At 37.2% G+C, this 22,104-nt stretch overlaps 1 protein-coding gene across 4 annotated transcripts in view; it reads right to left on the reverse strand.

The window, feature by feature from the left end:
* LOC145296099 (sperm-associated antigen 17-like) overlaps nt 1–22,104 on the reverse strand; it is a 163,836-nt gene that overhangs the window by 109,987 nt on the left and 31,745 nt on the right. For all 4 annotated transcript variants that reach the window (XM_080142243.1, XM_080142242.1, XM_080142241.1 and 1 more), the window contains exons 7-10: nt 19,536–19,692; nt 11,891–12,045; nt 2,577–2,714; nt 326–596 (exon numbers count right to left, since the gene is read on the reverse strand). In XM_080142243.1, the coding sequence (XP_079998369.1) occupies nt 326–596; nt 2,577–2,714; nt 11,891–12,045; nt 19,536–19,692 (721 nt within the window). The remainder of the gene's footprint in view (nt 1–325; nt 597–2,576; nt 2,715–11,890; nt 12,046–19,535; nt 19,693–22,104) is intronic.

Genomic DNA, 22,104 nt, shown 5'->3' on the forward strand with positions numbered 1-22,104 from the left:
ATATATATATATATATATATATATATATATATTAATTAATGCAATAGGAATGAAAAGCTTACCCAATAAAAGCAAATGTAAATGTAAAACTAATATACATATTAATATTTATATATTAATCTATAAATCCCAACCAAATAAAAAAGCTCAATACAAACACAATTAGGAGTAGGGCTTGTCTTAAGGAAAATAAATCAAGACTATAAATGAAAATTTACAAGGAAATTTATTGTTCGAATGAACAGAAATGCGCGTATGTATGTAAGAATGTGTGCATGACTGCATACACAAAGAAGAAATGATGTATATACATATGTGGACCTACCTGCCATTGGGAGGGAACCTTTTGAACAGAAATGGAGAAATTCTTGAGTCCGAGCAGATAACACCTTTTTCTCCGAATCGGGCACTTCTGGGAAAAGATTCCACCCTTGCGGGGAATGTTCTTGTATCATCTTTTTTTCCACTTCCTCCGGATCAAAATCATAGAATGGAACCAAATGGTGCAACCTCTTTGTGATTGTGTCCCTATAGTTAAGCATCTCCAGTTTTGATTTTTCTGTGACTTTTTCTTTGGGGAGCATTTCGGCCACAGACTGTAATGCAAAAAAAAAAATAAATAAAAATAAAAAATAAAAATAAAAAATAAAAATAAAAAATAAAAATAAAAATAAAAAATAAAATAAAAATAAAAAATAAAGCTAGATATCAATTGAAAAACAAAAATAATGAACAAGAATTTATTTTTCCTTTTTTTTTTTTAGCTTTTAATCGCTCTAAACAAGGGCTGTTCTTTATCTCCTTACTTCGACAGGAAGATGTAACACGAGGGCAGAAAGTAGAATTGAAAAGTCAGCACCCTACAAACCCGACAGGCAGCTAAACCCCACCCCCTTGATGTAAAAGAGCTTTCTACTCCAGTAGTTTCTTCCCCAGAACCGCTAGACTTTGGGATTCCATTCCAGGTCCCTGCTTCCCCAATTGTACTGACATGCAGAAGTCCAAGTGTAACGTGAACCGATATCTTGCTGCCCAACTCCCTACATAGTACGCCACTAGCTGTTGTCCCTGATTGTAGCCCCCTACACCAAAGTGACAATGTGCCTTGTTTGAGGTGAAAATGTAATAAAAAATTAAAAAAATAAAAAATAAAACAATAAAGAGCACTCTGGTCTGCAAAGATGCTTGGACAACTCCATCGACATTCTCCCAGTAGGAGTGGTTCATCAGATTGACATTAAACGACCCGTTCTCATAAAGAGAAGGTAAGGATTGTGAATGCAACACAGCACATATAAGTGCATGTGAAAATATCAGCAGCAGCCGAAGGATTGATGACTAGTGAAGGTATTAGCAGCAGCAGCAGCAGCCATTTGAACACTATTTATTTTCCAAATGGATCCGTGCTTCACCATAAATTAAAACACTACTGGGTTTCTTCTTTTCTTCACCATCGGCACTATAATTTTAAGAGAAATGATTTCATTTTTAGCAGATATCTCAGCAGGATTTTTAAATCAATACATAAATACATTGAGACAGTTAGTGATTAGGCAACTCTTGTTTCACTATAAAATTAGGCATTATTGTGTTTCTTTTCTTTCACCACCACTGACACCAAAATCTTTTGAAAAAAATGTCGTTTTCGGAAGATTACAACCGATCTAAGTTATGACAACAGGACCATTGCCAGCACCCTAAAAATGTATCGCTTGATTGCTACGACAAACATAGACATACCCAGGGGGATGAAAAATTGATAGAATTTTGAGCGGCCCCTATGGGGATGTGCTCACCAATCCTTTTTACAATGTCCCTCAGTTAGGTACAATCTAAAAATAATAGTTATTTCCCTTGGTCTGAGGAAGGGAGAATGATTGCTCAAGGGAAGAAAGTACTTTGTGATTATTAATCCCATCATTTTTTTTCTTGTCTTGTTGAATTGTGCTTTGGCATATTTCGCGACGGTACTCATCAAAAAACCTTAGACTACTTTACTATTTTAGTTGTAACATGCCACGACTAGCATATTACATTTTTTTCTTTTCTTAACACAATACGTAATTGGGAATAAATTCCAGGATAGAACCCTCGAGGGGTGTATCATAACATGGGAGAAGGATTTCCCTAGGGAAAGAAAAGGAGATCCGCCATGGCAGTTTTTTGGAGACATACCAAATGCGTCTTCAGGTGTATCATCTTGAATTTGGGAATTTGTACAGAATTTCAAATGGTATCCTTCATTTAATCCACAGGAGGAGATCCCCCATGGCAGTTTTGAAGGTAAACAAAATGTGTCTCACATTACAAACTTAAATAATCACATGTAAAACATTTTCTACCTTACCATTTAATCTGTAAGTTGTTGAATAACTCTGTTAAAGACTATACTCTGAATCCTCTGCTCGGTTTTGTTTGTGGACAGAGTTGGCTTTTTAGCTATCAGAGTGATGATGGCTAAGTGTTTGGTGACACGGACTGAATATCTAAGTGTACCAATTCAAATGCCACAGAAACACCTTAATGCTTGACCTTGTGTCTGACTTTGTAAAGAGGAGGTAGATAAAATAACTTACTGATAGACAATCTTGATCCAGGCTGAGTTTCTGAATGCTCTCCCCTAAATGATTAGCAATTTCTTGATGGAGGCCGTCAGCTGTTGGTGGAAGGACTCTTTCACTGTGTGGTTCAATTTGCTCCTCAGTAGCCACAATCTAGAAAACAATAAAAGATATTAGTGTAATAAAATCACAAGATCATCATATTAACAACTTGTACCCATGGCTTATCGAATGGGAAATGCAAAATCCCAAATGCTTTTAATAGACTTAAATTTTGACAAACAGATGGTACGGGGTAAAATTCAGTTCTAAGTAACACTCTTACTATATATATATATTTGTAGTCATCGACATACAGTCTTGTTTCGTTGTATTACAACTCATCAGTGCCGCTAGACTAGCATCTCTTCCAAACCGAGGATTGAACCTAGAACCGTTGTGTTGACAGTCGGCAGTTCTCCCACTCGACCACAGAAGGGACGCCCGCAAGTAACTCGTCAGAATGTCTATTAAAATAGACATCCGCCACCACTTTTACAGTGCTCAAACCGCCTGTTTGTAAGCAAACAAACAACAAGCTTCGCATTTTTCAGCCAATTAAGTAGCGGGTGAGATTATTTATGACAGTGCTCTACCCAAAGAGGGGGGCTTAAAATATATTTGTAGTCATATATATATATATATATATATATATATATATATATATATATATATATAGAGAGAGAGAGAGAGAGAGAGAGAGAGAGACCCACTTAAATGTAGCTCAGAAAATGTAATAGACAGAGGAACATTCTTTTATTGTTTAAATTACCTGTAGTGTTGTAAAAGATGCTGGAGAGTGTTCCCCGTTGACATTTATGCATTTCTGGGCGCGTTTAACAACGTTTGCAGATACTGCCTTTAGATCTTCTCTGGTGATTCTCCTAATAGCGTTGGTAATGTTCTCCTTTAGTTGGTCTAGAGTGTCAGAATTATTTGCATAAACTTTTAATATGAACCTTAATTAAAAGATAACGCTAATCCAATATACATAAACCCTAAATCCAATCCCTTCCCCATCAATCATAAAACAGATTTCTAACCTGATCGTAAGTAGTCTCAGCAATACCTCAAGCGATGAAAATGTATTTAACAGCTCAATCAACATCTACAACACAGCTTTAAAAAATAGTGGATACAAAAATATTGACATCAAATGTAAGCAACAAATCACCGACAACTATAATAAAATTAAAAATAGAAGAAAAAGAAATATAATCTGGTATATGCTGCCATACAATCAAATGTTAAAAACAAAACTTGGCAAGAAATGTCTAGATCTCATTAAAAAGCGCTTCCCTGTAACTAATCCCTTACACAAAAGTTTCAATAAAAATAACCTAGTTATCATACAGTTGCTGTAAAACTTTAGAGATGCTAATTAAAGCACATAATAACAAAATATTAAATAAAACAATGAAAACAATAATAACAAAATAAGCAATAAAAAGTGAAAAATATGACAAAAATAAAATTAACACAAAGAATAAAAAGGTAATTGGTAGAAAATAATAATAATAATAATAATGATAATAATAATAATAATAAACATAACCCAAACAACAGCAACAACCATAATAGAAATAAAAATACTAATAATGAACAAGATAAATGCAAGTGTAGATCCTGCACACTCCGTCCACTTCAAAATAAATGTCTAACCAAAAGCATAGTTTACCAGGCCATAATATCAGCGAAAGAAACCCAGAATAGCAAGAAATATTACGTAGGTATGACCTCCTTAGATTTCAAAACCCGATACTATGACCATAAAAGTAGGTTCAAAAACAACAACAAAAAAAAAACAGAATGAAAACACCACTAGCAAACCAATACTGGGAACTCAAAGAGAGCGGACGTTCGCCGATAGTCGAATAGAAAATAGTAAGACAAGCAAGCACATGTAGGGACTTAAACGATCCATGTAGATTATGTCTAAATGAAAAATTTGCTATCCTATATTTTAAAGAACCCCAATATCTATTAAAATGTAGGAGAAAAATAGCAAACAACTGTGTGTACAGAATAAACTACACTCTAGGATAGCGATCCAAAATAATGAAAAAACTGACAATAACAATAGAAAATAAATAAATAAAATAAAAATAAAAATAAAATAAACATACATATACACAAATAATTATATATATATATATATATATATATATATATATATATATATATATAAACTAAAATAATATTCAAATTATAGAAAAAATCACATATCTAACTACGTCATAGTTGTTTTTTTTTGTTTTAAATAACTACACCTAGGTTGAAAATAGGTCAGCTTACTTAGAAATCTACACTCCCCATGAAAAACACACAAAAAGGAAGGGGTGAACCTAAGGTCAACTGTATCTTTGTCATGAAAATGCCAGCCCATTGCCTGATTAGGAAACTGATTGGCTAGCTAAAAATTCAATAGCTTGCACAAGGTAACCACAACTCTTTGCATAAACCTGACGAATTCTCATGAGAATGAAATGCGGAATACTCTGTGTAGCTTAAGTGCCATATATATTTTCATAACTGACTATATATATATATATATATATATATATATATATATATATATATATATATTAATGAAATCGCTCTAGACTATACATGAAGCCACTTGATGTAGTTAAAAATACTACTTCAAGGTCAAAAAGTAGCAACGAGATAAATTTATCATTTGTTAAGCTAATTATAAATTATAGCTAACCATAACAATAATAAGTGATATTTTTTACAAACATAATTCAATCCCAGAACAAACATCGTTGTTGTGATGAACGCAGTTTCTTGATCATCAGTGAAACACAATCACTCGGATACCAATGTTTTTATAAAAAGTTTATTTAAAAAGACAGTCACAAGAAAACATCAGATCATAACATGTATACGTATGTGTGTGTTGTGTGTGAGTGTGTATGAGTGTGTGTGTGTGAGAGAGAGATGTGGTATACGTTTTTTCTTTACATCAACAATACTGGGGGAACGTTACTCAAAGTGTCTTTTTTGCTTGAAATTTTGCTATGTAAGAGACAAAGAGAGAGAGAGAGAGAGAGAGAGAGAGAGAGAGAGAGAGAGAGAGAGAGAGAGAGATTGGCTATCCATCTCTTTCTCTACATCTCACTATGTAAGAGAGAAAGAGAAAGAGAGAGATTGGCTATCCATCTCTTTCTCTACATCAACCATACTGGTGGAACGCTGCTCAACGTATCTTCTTTGCTTGAAATTTTGCTATGTAAGAGACAAAGAGAGAGAGAGAGAGAGAGAGAGGGGGGAGGGGGGTAGATAGATAGATAGATATATAGAGTTCCTATTTACAATGCCTCCCCACGGGACAGAGTTAGACACCAGGGTCGTTTTTTAACGTGGAGAAAAGGAACAAAAATAAAAATTGTCTCAGTCGTGAAGGATTTCTCCTCCACTGACAGAGAACAAGAAATTGAAGTGCAGCATCTGAAGAACAGATAGTATTTATTTGCTCCCCCACCGAGCAAATTAGGCACAAGGCCGATTTTTAATGTGAGGAGTGAAGGGGAAATGGGGACCAACTCCCCGGGGAGTAGGGGAGCTGGATAGTGACAATTGGTATGAAGGGTTGCCCCTACATTGACCAATGTCTTATATGTGGGGTTGCCTCCACATATGGTCTTTGCTTGCAGTATCTGCCGGAACAGATAGTATTTATTTGCTCCCCCACCGAGCAAATTAGGCACAAGGCCGATTTTTAATGTGAGGAGTGAAGGGGAAATGGGGACCAACTCCCCGGGGAGTAGGGGAGCTGGATAGTGACAATTGGTATGAAGGGTTGCCCTTACATTGACCAAGGTCTTATATGTGGGGTTGCCTCCACATATGGTCTTTGCTTGCAGTATCTGCCGGAACAGATAGTATTTATTTGCTCCCCCACCGAGCAAATTAGGCACAAGGCCGATTTTTAATGTGAGGAGTGAAGGGGAAATGGGGACCAACTCCCCGGGGAGTAGGGGAGCTGGATAGTGACAATTGGTATGAAGGGTTGCCCTTACATTGACCAAGGTCTTATATGTGGGGTTGCCTCCACATATGGTCTTTGCTTGCAGTATCTGCCGGAACAGATAGTATTTATTTGCTCCCCCACCGAGCAAATTAGGCACAAGGCCGATTTTTAATGTGAGGAGTGAAGGGGAAATGGGGACCAACTCCCCGGGGAGTAGGGGAGCTGGATAGTGACAATTGGTATGAAGGGTTGCCCCTACATTGACCAAGGTCTTATATGTGGGGTTGCCCCCACATATGGTCTTTGCTTGCAGTATCTGCCGGAACAGATGGTATTTATTTGCTCCCCCACTGAGCAAATTAGGCACAAGGCCGTTTTTAATGTGAGGTAAAAACCAGCTCCCCTAAAAGTAGGCAAAAAGGGGGCACTCTGGTTACCAAAAATAATAATTGTCCCAGTATAGAGGGTTTCCCCTCCATTGACTGGTACAAATTATCTTAAGTGCAGCATCTGCCGGAACAGATATTACACTTTGATCTTGGCCCGAAGGCCAAAAAAATAAAAATAAAAAATAGAGTTTTAAGTGGAATTCACATCATTTCATAACTTGAGTCAGGTGTCACACTCTAACCCTTGACCTTTAAACATTTCCACTCAAACACAGTCACGATTACATAACATATACGTTATTTCTTCAATTTACTCTCATGATCTCGCACATCTTTTTCCAGCTACTGAAGCAGAAGAAAGAAAGGGAGCTCTGATAGCAGATTGGCACCAAATTTTAAGCTGATATTTGAAACACTAGCAAGCCTCCGTCGGTCAAAGTTGATCATGGGCGATTCATGTTTCAGATGCTAAACTTGGCAGTGTGATATGGAAGACAGGCTGTTGTCCTCCCCATGTTGCTAATGGATTCAAAGGAGCAGCAAAGCTTCTACAGTTTGGCACCACAGCATGAATTGTAGCTAACATAGAAATGTCTTGGGGGCTCAACTCCAGATTTTTGCTCACGTTTTACTTCTCAAGTTTTTCCCATTGCTGAGTATTCTACAAGAATTTTGTTTCTGAAATTTTTTTAGATGATGATTGACGATTTGGACTATTGTTCTCATCTTGAATATCATTCTCACAATATTTCGACTGATGTAACCTCCAACTTTCTTCAGGACATGTGGCGTAATGGATAAAGTACTTAATTTATTCAATTCTAAGTGACACGTTTCTGGAAGTTGAAGGTTCAATTTTAAGTCCAGGGTTATACTAAAAATACAATTACAAATTATTTCAGGCTTCTACCTGGTCATGGCTGGCAGAACAAGAGCATGCTACCTCTGTGGATTAAATAAAAGGTGCAGTTTGAAGCTCGCCAAAGAGACTCTCGAGTATTACTGAAATATTCTGGAATTCGACAAGATACTCCTGAAGAAGATCAGAGATTACGTTGGGCCCAAACATGCTAACCCCATGGATTAAATAAATTGTTCTGTTCAAACTTTCACACATATTTCTGAGCTCGGCAAAAAAAAATCTCAAGTTCGATAAGATATACCTGAAGGAGGTCGAAGGTTACATCAACCAAAATGTTGTGAAAATGAAAATCAAGATGAGATTAGTAGTCCAAAGAATCCAAATAATACAAACGTTGATTGACTTAGATTAAGTATCTATATATATATATAAAAGTAAACGTGTGTGTGTGTGTGTATGTGTGTCTGTGTACATTTCCATACGCAATAACTCTCTAAATTTTTAGTCTACAGACTCGAAATTTGATATACAGGGTACTGAGATTTGGAAAAATTGACGTAATCTGTTTTCGGCCAGAAATTTGTCGATTAAGGGGTCAAAGTTCAACGATTTGACCTTTGAGAACTCTACCAAACTCCTCCGACAATTTTGGGTTTAAACACTTGAAATTTTAGATATAGGTTCCTTGGACATAGATCTAACTTAATAACTTAAGTTGAGCCCAAAACAATAAATTTTAAGGGGTTATAATAGGGGTCAAAGTTAAAAAAAATTGACTTTTTTTTTTTGCTCAGCATACACCTCCAAACACCCGGGCAACGCCGGACACCCATTGCTAATAATAAATAAATAGAAAAGACCAGAAACCTTTTTCAGCAGCCATGTTTTTTTTTTTACTCACGTTTACTCCAAACAAGGCATATTGACACTTAGACGTAAGGGGCAACTATTTGGGACCTCGCTTAGGGAAGATGAACACGATATTGGTTTATGTTACATTTGTTAAACTTCTGCATATCAGTACAGTAAGGGAAGCAGGTAGCAGGAAAGGAATTCCAAAGTCGAGCTGTTTGAGGAAAGAAACTATTAGAGGATAAAGCTTTCTCGCATTAAGGGACCTACACAGTGAAGGGGTGTGATTTTGTCGCTAAGCAGGTTTGTCGGGGGTATGCACGTCAAGGGGACACAAGTGCAATTAGTTGATCAGAGCATGTTCCATTAAAATACTTATAAAACAGGCACAGGGATGCAACATTGCGGTGATGGGACAGGGGTTAGAGCTTAGTTGACAAAGCGAGATCTATTAGATTGAATATTCTGTGGCCTCTTCAAGAGGGAGAGACAAGTGGTAAGTAGACCAGCCTAGATGTGCCAACAATACTCCATGCATGGACGAATGGTAGGCTTGTAGAGGTACAGGATACTCTCAGATGTGAGTAATCTTCTAAACTGATAGAGGGAACCCAGCTTCTTTGCAGCAGCATTTGCAATGTCCTCAATGTATTTGTTCCAGTTCATATTGCCCGTGAATGTTAGGCTGAGGAGTTTGAAAGAAAAATTCTCAGGTAGGATGTTATTTATCTATCTATATAAAAGCCAAGTACGTCCAAGGATGAAATACTGTTGCCATATCTGGGCAGGAGCTGCTAAAAACAGCCTATCCTGCCTTGACAGAGTACAAAATAGACTTTGTGGCTTGGTGGGGGATGCCCTTTTCTCTACCCTGCAACCTCTCTCCCACAGAAGAGACGTTGCGAGCCTATCCTTGTTTTATCGTTATTTCCATGGCAGGTGCTCGTCTGAACTCCAATCTCTGGTCCCCCCTCGCCAATCTTTCACGAAAAACACCCGTCTAGCTGAATCCACTGTGAAAAATTTCCCCCACTCTATATCTGTTCCTAAATCAAAACACGGATTCCATGAACAAAGCTTCTTTCTTAGAACTGCACGCCTGTCGAACTCTGTTCCGTCTGCCTGCTTCCCTCCGGACTACAACTTGGATGTGTTCAAGTCCAATGTTAACAAATTCCTAATGAACCGCCCCCTTAATTAAACACTTCATCAAATCTCCACACTAACGTAATGTACTTGCAATAACCCTTATCCCTGAGTGGCTTCCGGGCCTTGATAAGTGGTGATCACTGTTTAAAAAAAAAAATAAATAAAAAAAAACTATTTTAGATATAGGTTCCTTGGACATGGATCTAACTTAATAACTAAAGTTGAGCCCAAAATAATAAATTTTAAGGGGTTATAATAGGGGTCAAAGTTAAAAAAAATTGACTTTTTTTTTTTTTTTTTTGCTCAGCATACACCTCCAAACACCCGGGCAACGCCGGACACCCATTGCTAATAATAAATAAATAGAAAAGACCAGAAACCTTTTTCAGCAGCCATCTTTTTTTTTTTTTACTCACGTTTAAAAAAAAAATTTAAAAAAAAAAAAAACTATCGGTAGTTGGAGAGGCTTCTTGTAATTGTTAAAAGAGAGCAGCTTAGTCTTACTAGCATTAAATGTTACTATCAATTTACGGCCCCATTCCTCTAGAGTCTAGAAGTCATTTTCTAAGGATTCTGCCATTGTCTTAGATTTGCGTACGTCTGTTCTTCCCTGATGCATGTTACAGAACTTGTATCATCAGCAAATATACCCATCCTGGATACAACATTATCAGGGAGGTCATTGATGAATATCAGGAATAATAGTGGTCCAAGGATCAACCCTGAAGTGTAATGAATAAAGTAATAAAAATTATACGGTTTTAAATAAGACTTTTCTGGGAGATATATAATTACGAATTATCTCAGACTTCTACTTGGTCATGGCTGACAGAACAACAACAACATACTATCTCTGTGGATTAAATAAAGGGTTCCATTCTACATTCCATATGGATTCTCAAGTTTGACGGAAAGATTCCGAATTTAGATTATTTGTATTCTTCGGACTACTGTTCTAATATTGAGTGCCATTTTCACCATGTTTCGGTCGACATAACCTCCGGCCTTCTTCAGGTGTATCTTGTTGAACTTGGGAACGTTTTTGTCGAACTCAGAAATCTGAACAGAATTTCAAATAGAACCTTTAATTTACTTCACAGGGGTAGCATGCTCTTGTTCTGTTAGCCATGATTGAGGTTTTAAGTAATTTGCAGTTGTATTTTTTGGTCGAGCACACTGAGAATTGAACCTTCAGGAGAATATCACTTTTACAATTGATTTTCCAAGTACTCTAACCACTGCACCACAATTCCTTGGCTGACAGAACAAGAGCATGCTACTCTCATGAAGTAGATTAAGTGTTCGGTTTGCAATTCTCTCCAGATTTCTGAGTTCAACAGAAACATTCCCGAGTTCAACAAGATACCTCTGAAGAAGGCCGGCAGTTACACTGACCGAAACGTTGTGAATAATGACACTCAAGATGAGAACAATAGTCCGAAGTATCCAAATAATACAAATACCCAATCCTCATCTAAAAAATACAGGAGTGTAAAGATTTTAGAATTCAACAAAATACTCCTGAAGAAGTATAATTGATGAAATCAGGTAATTTCAGATTAAGTCTCTGTTTAGTTTTTAACTAATTTTTAGGCGCTTCTACACTATTGGAACGAAATTTCGGAAATTATACAACTGAATTTCACATGAAAACAATGGTATCTACGAATTCCTCGTATTTTTAAGATGATTATATCCAAAAATGATGAAAATCGATATGGCAGAAAATTATTTATTAAAGAAAATAGAATTTGATGAAAACGATCGTAAGACAAAGGAGAGCTCCATAGGGAGGTAATTTTCCGTTTCGATTTAAACAAGATGGCGGCAATTTTTGCCTACAAACACGATTAAAGTTGTTTCTTTTTAATAATTCAGTAATATTCAGGTAATTTCAACTTCATAATTTGGAAGCTATCATTGTAATGTATTAGAATTGACAAAAAAAAAAAAATCAGTTGAAACCATTTCTTTTTATCTGAAAACTCCATTTATCAACTACAAAATTTCGTCCCAATTCTGTAGAAGCGCCAATTTTTAAATGCACAACAATGCAACAAACCTGTTCAATGAGACAGTGGATAACGAGAGGAATTGTGACGCTTTCCAGTGGTATTGGATCCATTAGTTCATTGTAGAATCTGGTATCCACATACAATGGTGTTTTGACACTTGGTACATCCGGAACTACAGAAACAGTTTGATGAAGAGAAGTCTCTGCAAATTCCAAAAAATATAAAAATTTCATGACAGACCAAAAGAATCATTTTCGTAAAAACTATAAACAAACCAAACCCCTTTCATATTTTAATTTTATATAAACAGTGGAGGGTGTTCACATGACATGATCGTTTGTCGGGAGAGTTGCTAGGTTTGTCGCATGGAGACGTTTCTGGAACGATTGTCCCATTCTGCTATGGCACCAGCTCTTTGGAGCAATACAACCAATGAAATGATAGTGTTAGGATTGATTGTTACTGAGTCTGGAGATTGGGATTCAATTCTCAATTAAGCCATACTAAAAAAATGGTACTTGATGCCTCCTTGGTAAACACTCACCATTATAAGGTAAGGCTCAAGGGTAAGTGGAGAAATTCAGAACGTCGAAAAGAAGAAAGGAACACAAACACAAATGAAAATTCTCATGAAAAAACTTGTATTGATAGGAAAGAGGAGGAAGAAAGAGGAGGAAGAAAGAGGAGGAAGAAAGAAGAGGAGGAAGAAAGAGGAGGAAGAAAGAGGAGGAAATGTTTCCTTGCAAAAACAGTCGTGTTCTGCGGAACTTATCTGAAGGATTCGTCCTGTTAACGATGAATGTTTCTTGTGGAATTGTGGCCGGATTGAGGACAAAAAAAGGGAGCCTTGAGTTTTTGTGCTGCAGTTGTTGTCAAAAATCCTCACACATGTCTGGTTTTAAATGATGGTGAGAACTGACAGACATGTGTTATCTCTGAGGTCCGATAAAGAAAAAGAGGTGGAGAATTCGAAACAAAACAAAAGAAATAAACAAAAAACGCTCTCGTGGTGTTGGTGAGGATCTAAACAGGGAACCTGTGATTGGTTGTTTTTCATCCAATCACAGGGCACCCCGTTAGTGATTCCTTAATAATTCCAATAATAGGCACATCTCCTTACATCAAAGGGTCGAAATATTATTATATTATTATTAACGTTTTTTGCAGTTTAATTTTTACTTCTTTCTTCATTCTGCTCAATTTACACATAATAATAAAATGGTTCGCTTATGAGTTCAATCCCTGGTCAGGCCATACTAAATAATTAAAAATGGTTCTTGGAGCGCTTTGTTAAACATTCAGCATTTTACGAGAGTAATGCCTCCTATATTTTGTATTCTTGCCCAGAAGGATCAGAGAGGATTGCAAATTGCATTGTTATTGCAATCCATGTCACGGACGTACGTCAGATTATGACGTAATCGTTTGTAGGGAAGAGTTATTTGGTTTGTCGTGTAGATGTTTCTTGGAACTGTTGTTACGTCCTGTACATGGCAACCGGCTCTCAGAGTGTTAGACACGATCGACTGATAGGCACACCCCTTTTACATCAAAGGGTTGATATGGGTTGACTTGATGTTCGTTACATTTGCTGGCGGGCCTCATCTTTATTTTTTTTTAGTCAGCGTCATAATGGTCATAATGAGCATAATGAGCATAATGGGCAGCATTCTATCATTGTTTATGGCAAGGATCGCTTCTCTGAAAATTGAATGCTTGTACAAAACAGCGGACAAAAACATTTTTTTTATAAAAATATAGAATTACTAGCATTTCAGCCTGGCATTGCCCGGGTATTTGGAGGTGTATGTTTAGCAAAAAAAAAAAAAAAAAGCGGCCAATTTTTTAAAATTTGACCCCTATTATGACCCCTTAAAATTTATTATTTTGGGCTCAAATCAAGTTATTAAGTTAGATCCATGTCCAAGAAACCTATATCTAAAATTTCAAGTGTTTAGACCCAAAATTGTCAGAGGAGTTTGGTAGAGTTCTCAAAAGTCAAATCGTTTAACTTTGACCCCTTAATCGCCAAATTTCTGGCCGAAAACCGATCACATCGATTTTCCCACATCTCAGTACCCTGTATATCAAATTTCGAGTCTGTAGACTAAAAATTGACAGAGTTATTGCGTAGGGAAATGTACACACACAGACACACACACAAACAGACACTTTCACTTTTATAGATATATAGATTTATTTTACATTTAAGGAGCGTTTTAAACACAACCTGACGCTTGTCGACTACAGCATAAAACTGCATCCGTCACGCACGGAATCCATGCTTGACTCTTTTTCAATACAATTTTATTCTCCTCTCTTTCTTCATCATTGAAAGGGAGTGAAAAGAAAGAGACAGAGAGAGATATGGATAGATAGCACTTGAACATTGTTTTGTTTTTGGACACCGCAATGACAAGTTCTTTAGGGTTTGACCTTTCAAATTTTGGGGTCTCAGATCGTTTTGACACAACCGAGTTTTGTAAATAACTGTCAGTTAAACCTGGTTGATATATTCAGAGATTCAATGTCAAGCAGTGTCTGAGCCATCCCTTAGGTCCACATCTGAGCATACCTCATTTAACGGACAGTCTGTGAGAATGTGTGCAAAAAAAAAAAAATTGGCTAGGTGAGAGAAACAATGTCTGGAGACCAGTTGGATATTATTTTCAGTAAATATATGTTCTGGGTAGCTGAATAATGACCACAAACAAAAGACCAGAGTCAGGCAAGCATGAAGAGACCCAAGAGGAGAGGGAAGAGCTTTAGTAAGAGTGGGAGTTGAACGCTGGAGAATAGGAGTCAATTCTGGTGAGAGCTACTAAGGCAATTGTGTCAGCGTGTGTCTACAGGCAGATTGGGTTCAGATAAAAAGAATTATTTTTCTTAAAAACTAAAAATTAGCAAAAAAATAAACCAAAATACTTTCAGATTTTAGTGTTATATATCCAATGGAAGTATGCATGATGTTTAACTCATGAAAAAAAAAATGACAACAAATGATTAATATCGAGTCTAAGGTACCGAATATTACACCTGGCTGGAAGAAATAACATCCAACTGATTGCATAGATATTTGGCTATCAAAATAAATATCTGGCAATTTGATGCAATAAAATGAACGAAAATGTAAAAATTTCTTTTACAAACAACAACCAACATGTCTGATGAAGGTCGAAGGCCAATCTGACCGAAACGTTGCATAAATAAGACTCAAGTTGAGAACAATAGTCCGATCAATACACGTAATATAAAATAGAAGGCGTTAAAAAGTGTGTAATTTATATTAAAACTCTTATATCTTTACCTATCATAATCCATTTCTCCATCTCTCTCTTTTTCCCCTTTTTGTTCTGCCTAGACCATTCCTCTCTCTTGTTTCAATGTATTGAAAATAATTATGATGTGAGTCATTCACCCGTTCTTTTATATAATAGATAAATTGGAAATGGCTGAAAAGAAACCCTCACCTAACCCCACCACTGACGAAACCTAACCTAGTTGACCCCGCCCCCTCCAAATGACTAGTTAATTTTTAATTTTAGATATTATTCATTCAGGACAATGCTGATTAAGAATATACCAACTTTGTGGGTCTTCGTTTTGTAGTTTTTTATTTTTAGCTGAACACACAAACACATTTGCAACTGCTCTTTATATAATAGACTAGCAGACATACCCGACATTGCCCAGGCAATATAAGACAAAGAGAAGAAACAAAGTTGTGTTTGAACAAACCTGCTATTCTTAGGATATTAAGCACTTTTTAAAACTATATATCACTTTCGATCCCTGGCAAGCCTAAGTAGATTTTCTTGGATAAAATAGTACAACAAAACATTGATATTGGTTTTCCCAGGCAATACAGTCTTTAAATTTGCTCTATCTAAAACATTGAGCACTTTTTTATTATTATATAAGACTTGATATTATACTATTACTCTTATGAATCCCAAGCAACGTCAAGTAGATTTTCTTGTATAAGAGTTTAGCAAAACACAGCGACACCGTTTTTCTTCAGAAATTTGTTTTTTTTTTACATACCTGCTCTATCCAGAATATTGAGCACTTTGGATTGTGTAATTTATCCCCCTTACCATAATATGATGATGTATTATTTCTATTTATTTCCTAGGTAACGCCATCTGCTTTGTCTAGTATACATCAGCATAAAAAAATAAAAAAGAATGTCTTTCTCCTGAGCAATGTTACCTTTAAACATACTTGCTCTGTAATAGAGGTAAATAAAAACCTGCCCTACTCCTTTTAGGGAAAGAAATAACAGATTACTCAAAAATCCTTGTCAACGATGTGCAAGGGTCTGGTCATGGCCTAGCGATCCTCAGATTGTTAATTGTATGTCTTAAACACTTAAGTATAAGTCCTAGTATTGAGAAATATTATAAGGGACATAGTTTTAATGTGATGAGATTATATTATTTTGTTTTTATTAAAAAAAAAAATTCATTAAAACAGAAATTCACTGTATCCCAACTTTTTAGGTTTTACATAGAAGTCATCACTTATTAAAGCTCAGGGGCCATTCGAGGATAACAGTACAGGTACAGTAGTCATTGGGAAAATGTGGTAGTAATCGTTAGTAGTTGAAATTTGGTAAATTGGATTACTGAAGGGGGTGGCTCATCAAGAACTTATTCACGTTGAACTTGAAGATAACCATATTGTAGTCACTTGGTAAGCAGGAAAATAGAACAGAGTTCCACGGGTGTGCAGTTCTAAGAAAGAAACTTTGTTCATGGAATCTACGTTTAGGTTTAGACACAGATAAAGAATGGGGAAAATTATTGAGAGTGGTTGAGATTGGAGAGTAAAATCACCGGTTAGTGATGGTCAAAGCTGAAAAAAGTTAAAACAAAAAAAAACTTGAAAATTTTAGGAATACTTGTTTAATGGAAACCGCTCTGGACAAGACGTGAAGTCACTTGATGTAAGGAGCTAAAAAGGAAGGGGAAAAAAATCACTTCAAGTTAAAGAACTAGCCAACCGTAAGTGTTATTTCAACCCCCCCCCCAAAAAAAAACCCAACAATTTTTCTCCCTTTGTCAGACAGAAACATCATTCATAGAATGTGAGAACTAAGGGACGAATTCTTGTTTTTTCTCCTTTTCTGCTGAAGACTTTTACTCTCTCTCTCTCTCTCTCTCTCTCTCTCTCTCTCTCTCTCTCTCTCTCTCTCTCTCTCTCTCCGTCTTGTGTTTATCATTATGAAGGAGAACTGATTTGGGATTTCGTCACTCATTCGTATTGCACAAGGCTATTGCAGTCAAAGATCTTACAAAGAATGGTCTGGAATATATAAACAATAATATAGCGACTATTTGAACCAATTAATGCAGCTCTTGTATCATACCTGGAAGCTGGTATATCATACTAGGATAGTAATGGTCCTTCCAGAGACGTCTCTGCAACATAAGCATCCAAAGATATGTAACATTACACACATATTCACACACAGGACCCACACGTATGCAGTATATGCCGCAAGGAACATAAGACAAGTAATAACTTCACTCCTTTTTATAACAACATTTATTTCATCATTCTCCAGTCACGTATGACTTCTCATTACAACAGTGACGTCACTCACATAATCGTCTTCTTGAACGTGCTCTCAAACGCCATGATCGTCCTTTTTATAGTCTTTCTTTTTCCCTACGTGTGACATCATTTTATATGCATTTGCATACGCACATCCATGCTCTGTTACAGATGCAGTTCCCAAGCAATGAAAGTATTATATTGTTTTCCAAAATTTATAATGATCGATTAATTAGTTTAGAATCTTGTACATATGTGCCACTATTTCTCAGTGCCATAGTTTCTAACACACTTTACAGCATGGCTGAGTGGTGATTTGACCATGGACGTAGAGATAAAAAGAAATGCATTCCCATAATTCCCTTTCTAGCTCTGTCTCTTTCTGCACGGACCATCATCAGGTGAGGACGCATAGTTCTATCTCTCTGTAAACGAGGGGGGGAGCACCCCCTCCCTCAATGCTAGTTAGGCTAGTTAGTTTAGTTTTGAAGATATGTAAATTGTAAAAGTCTTTGTAATATATATTGTATCCATAATGTAAAATAAAATAGTTATGTTTCATATATATTACAATTGTCTCGCGTGTCGTTTTTTTTTTTTTTGTGTCTGCCATAAATGGCTTCATTGAAACAACGAAGCGGCCTGGAGGATGAAGAAAGAAAACTCCAATCAGAACGCCACCAGGATGAAGAAGTCATCTTAAGAGAAAGAAGGAGCCGCACAGCACATCCAACATGTCAGGTGTGCTTTTCTTCTTACAGATCCTAATGACGGCCATCTTCATATCTTCATGAGACTATCCTAAGACATTCAGTATAACATGTGAAGCCAGTCACACCTCAGCAACCGGCTGATCGTGTTACACATAGAAACTTATACACATGCCAAAATAATGGAAACGCTATTTCCTATGTTAGAATAGCAGGTCAATAATGTTTAAATATTCTTTGTAAATTATTTGGATTCTTCGGATTACTGTTCTCATCTTCAGCGTTATTTTCATAACGTTTCAGTTGATGTAAACCTCTGGTCTTCTTTGGTTCGGTTCTTTTGTTAATCAGAGGTTTCGCTCCTAAAAACATTAGTTTTTGATGAGTTATATTACATAACGGATAAAATACTAAATAAAATTCAGTTCTAAGTGACACTCTTCTGGAGGTTGAAAGTTTAATCCTCAATGCAGGAGTTACAAAGAATACAATTTCCAGCTGACTACAATATGGTTGTCTTCAAGTCTAATGTAAACAAGTTTTTGATGAACCGTTCCATATAAGTAAACAAAGTTACCGAATTTCCATTACTAACGATTACTATATTGTCCAATTTCTACTGTACACTCTTTAACCCTTGTCCTCGAGTGGCCTCTTGGCCTTGATAAGTGGTGATACCTATGCAAAAAAAAAAAAGAAAATTTGCAAATTACTTTGATATAGTTATGGCTGATGGCATGCTACCCCTGCATATTAAAAAAAGGGTTCCAGTCAAAATTCTGTGCAGATTTCATGAGGTTGACAGGAAGATTCTTGAGTTCGACAGAAAGATTTCAGAGTTTAAAGATTTTGGAATTTAACAAAAAGATTTCTAAGTTCAATTGAAAGATTTTGGAGTTCGTCAGAAAGATTCCAGAGTTCAACAGAAAGATTCCAGAGTTCGCCAGAAAGATTCCGAAGTTTGACAAAAAGATTCCAGAGTTTGACAGAAAGATTTCTAAGTTCAATTGAAAGATTTTGGGGTTCGCCAGAAAGATTCCGGAGTTCAACAGAAATATTCTCAAGTTCGCCAGAAAGATTCCAGAGTTTGACAGAAAGATTCCGGAGTTTAACAGAAAGATTCTCGAGTTTGCCAAAAATATTCCTAAGTTCGACAGAAAGATTCCTAAATGCACAAAAGTTTCCAGAATTTGACAGAAAGATTCTGGAGTTTGACAGAAAGATTCCTAAATTCGACAGAAAGATTCCAGAGTTTGATAAAAAGATTCCTGGGTTCGATCAGATACACCTGAAGAAAATCAGACATCAGCTGAAACATTATGCGAATAACAATCAAGGTGAGAACAGTATGTATAATAATAATTAATAATCCTCATCTCAAAAAATAGTCTAAATAATAGATTTATTCTTTTTAAAATCTTACCAGAAATTCCGGCAGAACTTAGCTTGCCAACTTCACCAACTTCGGGCACTGTAATTATCTTCATGTTTTTAATATAATTCTCATATTGCCGCTTACAATCAACCAAATCATACAACATGTGAGCAATGTCATCAAATAAACACGCACAATAAGCAGCCTGAAAAAAATATATGAACAAATGTTACATTTTCAATAACAAAATAGAGTGCTTTATGCATTTTTTTTTTTTCATAGACATCACCACTTATCAAGGCCTAGAAGCCACTCGAGGATAAGGGTTAATGACTGTACAGTAGTCAATTGGACAATATAGTAATCGTTAGTAATGGAAATTCGGTAAATTTGTTAGCTTAAGTGGAATGGCTAATCAAGAATTTGTTTACGTTGGACTTGAAGACAACCATATTGTAATCAGCTGGAAAGCAGGCAAATGGAAGACAATTCCACAGGCGTGCAGTTTTAAGAAAGAAACTTTGTTCATGGAATCTACGTTTAGGCTTAGGCACAGATAAAGAGGGGGGGGGGAAATTATTTATAGTGTTTTCAACTAGACGAGTGTTTCTCATGAAAGTTTGGCTGGGAGGGCATAGATTGGAGTTCAGACGAGCACTTGCTATGAAAATAACGATAAAGCAGAGACAGAATTGCAACATCTCTTCTGTAAGAAAGAGGTTGCAGGGAAGAGAAAAGGGCATCCCCTACGAGGCTACGAAGTCTACTTTGAACTCTGTCAAGGCAGGATACGTCCTTTCTGGCAGCATCTATCACTTCTTTTCATTATAGTAGTTTCGTCTAGCAGTTGATATGCAAATCTTTTCATGTAGAAAGATACATGGTGATGTTCGTTCATAGTTTCTTAAAGGTTTTATTTTTGGAGAAAGAGAGAGAGAGAGAGAGAGAGAAAGAAAGAGAGAGGAAGAGACTAATGCTTTCTTAGCTAATTATTTAGTCAACATCTTAACTGAACTGAAATGAGTGACGCACAGACGTTTCTCATAAGTTACCAAAGTTTCTTACAGCATTATCAGCTAAGTGTTTATTTATTTGCTTCCCCACTGAGCAAATTAGGCACAAGGCCGTTTTTTAATGTGGAGAGAGAGAGGGAGGGGGGAGGGAAAAGGGGGGCCAGCTCCTGAGAGGTGGGAAATGGGAGCTGGATAGTAACTGTTGGTATGAAGGGTTGCCCCTACATTGACCAAGGTCAGATATGTGGGGTTACCCCCACATATGGTCTTTGCTAGTCATAGCTTGCAGCATCTGTCGGAACAGATGGTATTTATTTGCTCCCCCACCGAGCAAATTAGGCACAAGGCCGATTTTTAAAGTGAGGAGTGAAGGGGAAATGGGGACCAACTCCCCGGGGAGTAGGGGAGCTGGATAGTGACAATTGGTATGAAGGGTTGCCCCTACATTGACCAAGGTCTTATATGTGAGGTTGCCCCCACATATGGCCTTTGCTTGCAGTATCTGCCGGAACAGATGGTGTTTATTTGCTCCCCCACCGAGCAAATTAGGCACAAGGCCGATTTTTAAAGTGAGGAGTGAAGGGGAAATGGGGACCAACTCCCCGGGGAGTAGGGGAGCTGGATAGTGACAATTGGTATGAAGGGTTGCCCCTACATTGACCAAGGTCTTATATGTGGGGTTTCCCCCACATATGGTCTTTGCTTGCAGTATCTGCCGGAACAGATGGTATTTATTTGCTCCCCCACCGAGCAAATTAGGCACAAGGCCGATTTTTAAAGTGAGGAGTGAAGGGAGGGGGAAGGGAAAAAGGGGACCAGCTCCCGAGAGGTGGGAAATGGGAGCTGGTTAAAGGTCAGGCATGTGGGGTTGCCCCCACATCTGGTCTTTGCTAGTCATAGCTTGCAGTATCTGCCGGAACAGATACTACACTTTGATGGTGTTTATTTGCTCCCCCACTGAGCAAATTAGGCACAAGGCCGTTTTTAATGTGAGGTAAAAACCAGCTCCCCCAAAAGTAGGCAAAAAGGGGGCACTCTGGTTACCAAAAATAATAATTGTCCCAGTATAGAGGGTTTCCCCTCCATTGACTGGTACAAATTATCTTAAGTGCAGCATCTGCCGGAACAGATGGTATTTATTTGCTCCCCCACCGAGCAAATTAGGCACAAGGCCGATTTTTAATGTGAGGAGTGAAGGGAGGGGGAATGGAAAAAGGGGACCAGCTCCCGAGAGGTGGGAAATGGGAGCTAGTTAAAGGTCAGGCATGTGGAGTTGCCCCCACATCTGGTCTTTGCTAGTCATAGCTGGTCTTTGCTAGTCATAGCTTGCAGTATCTGCCGGAACAGATGGTATTTATTTGCTCCCCCACCGAGCAAATTAGGCACAAGGCCAATTTTTAATGTGAGGAGTGAAGGGAGGGGGAAGGGAAAAAGGGGACCAGCTCCCGAGAGGTGGGAAATGGGAGCTGGTTAAAGGTCAGGCATGTGGGGTTGCCCCCACATCTGGTCTTTGCTAGTCATAGCTAGTCATAGCTTGCAGCATCTGCCGGAACAGATGGTATTTATTTGCTCCCCCACTGAGCAAATTAGGCACAAGGCCGTTT

The sequence above is a fragment of the Euprymna scolopes genome, chromosome 16 (assembly GCF_053919585.1).
Source record: "Euprymna scolopes isolate OS-2025 chromosome 16, ASM5391958v1, whole genome shotgun sequence".
Classification (NCBI taxonomy): Eukaryota; Metazoa; Mollusca; class Cephalopoda; order Sepiida; family Sepiolidae; genus Euprymna; species Euprymna scolopes.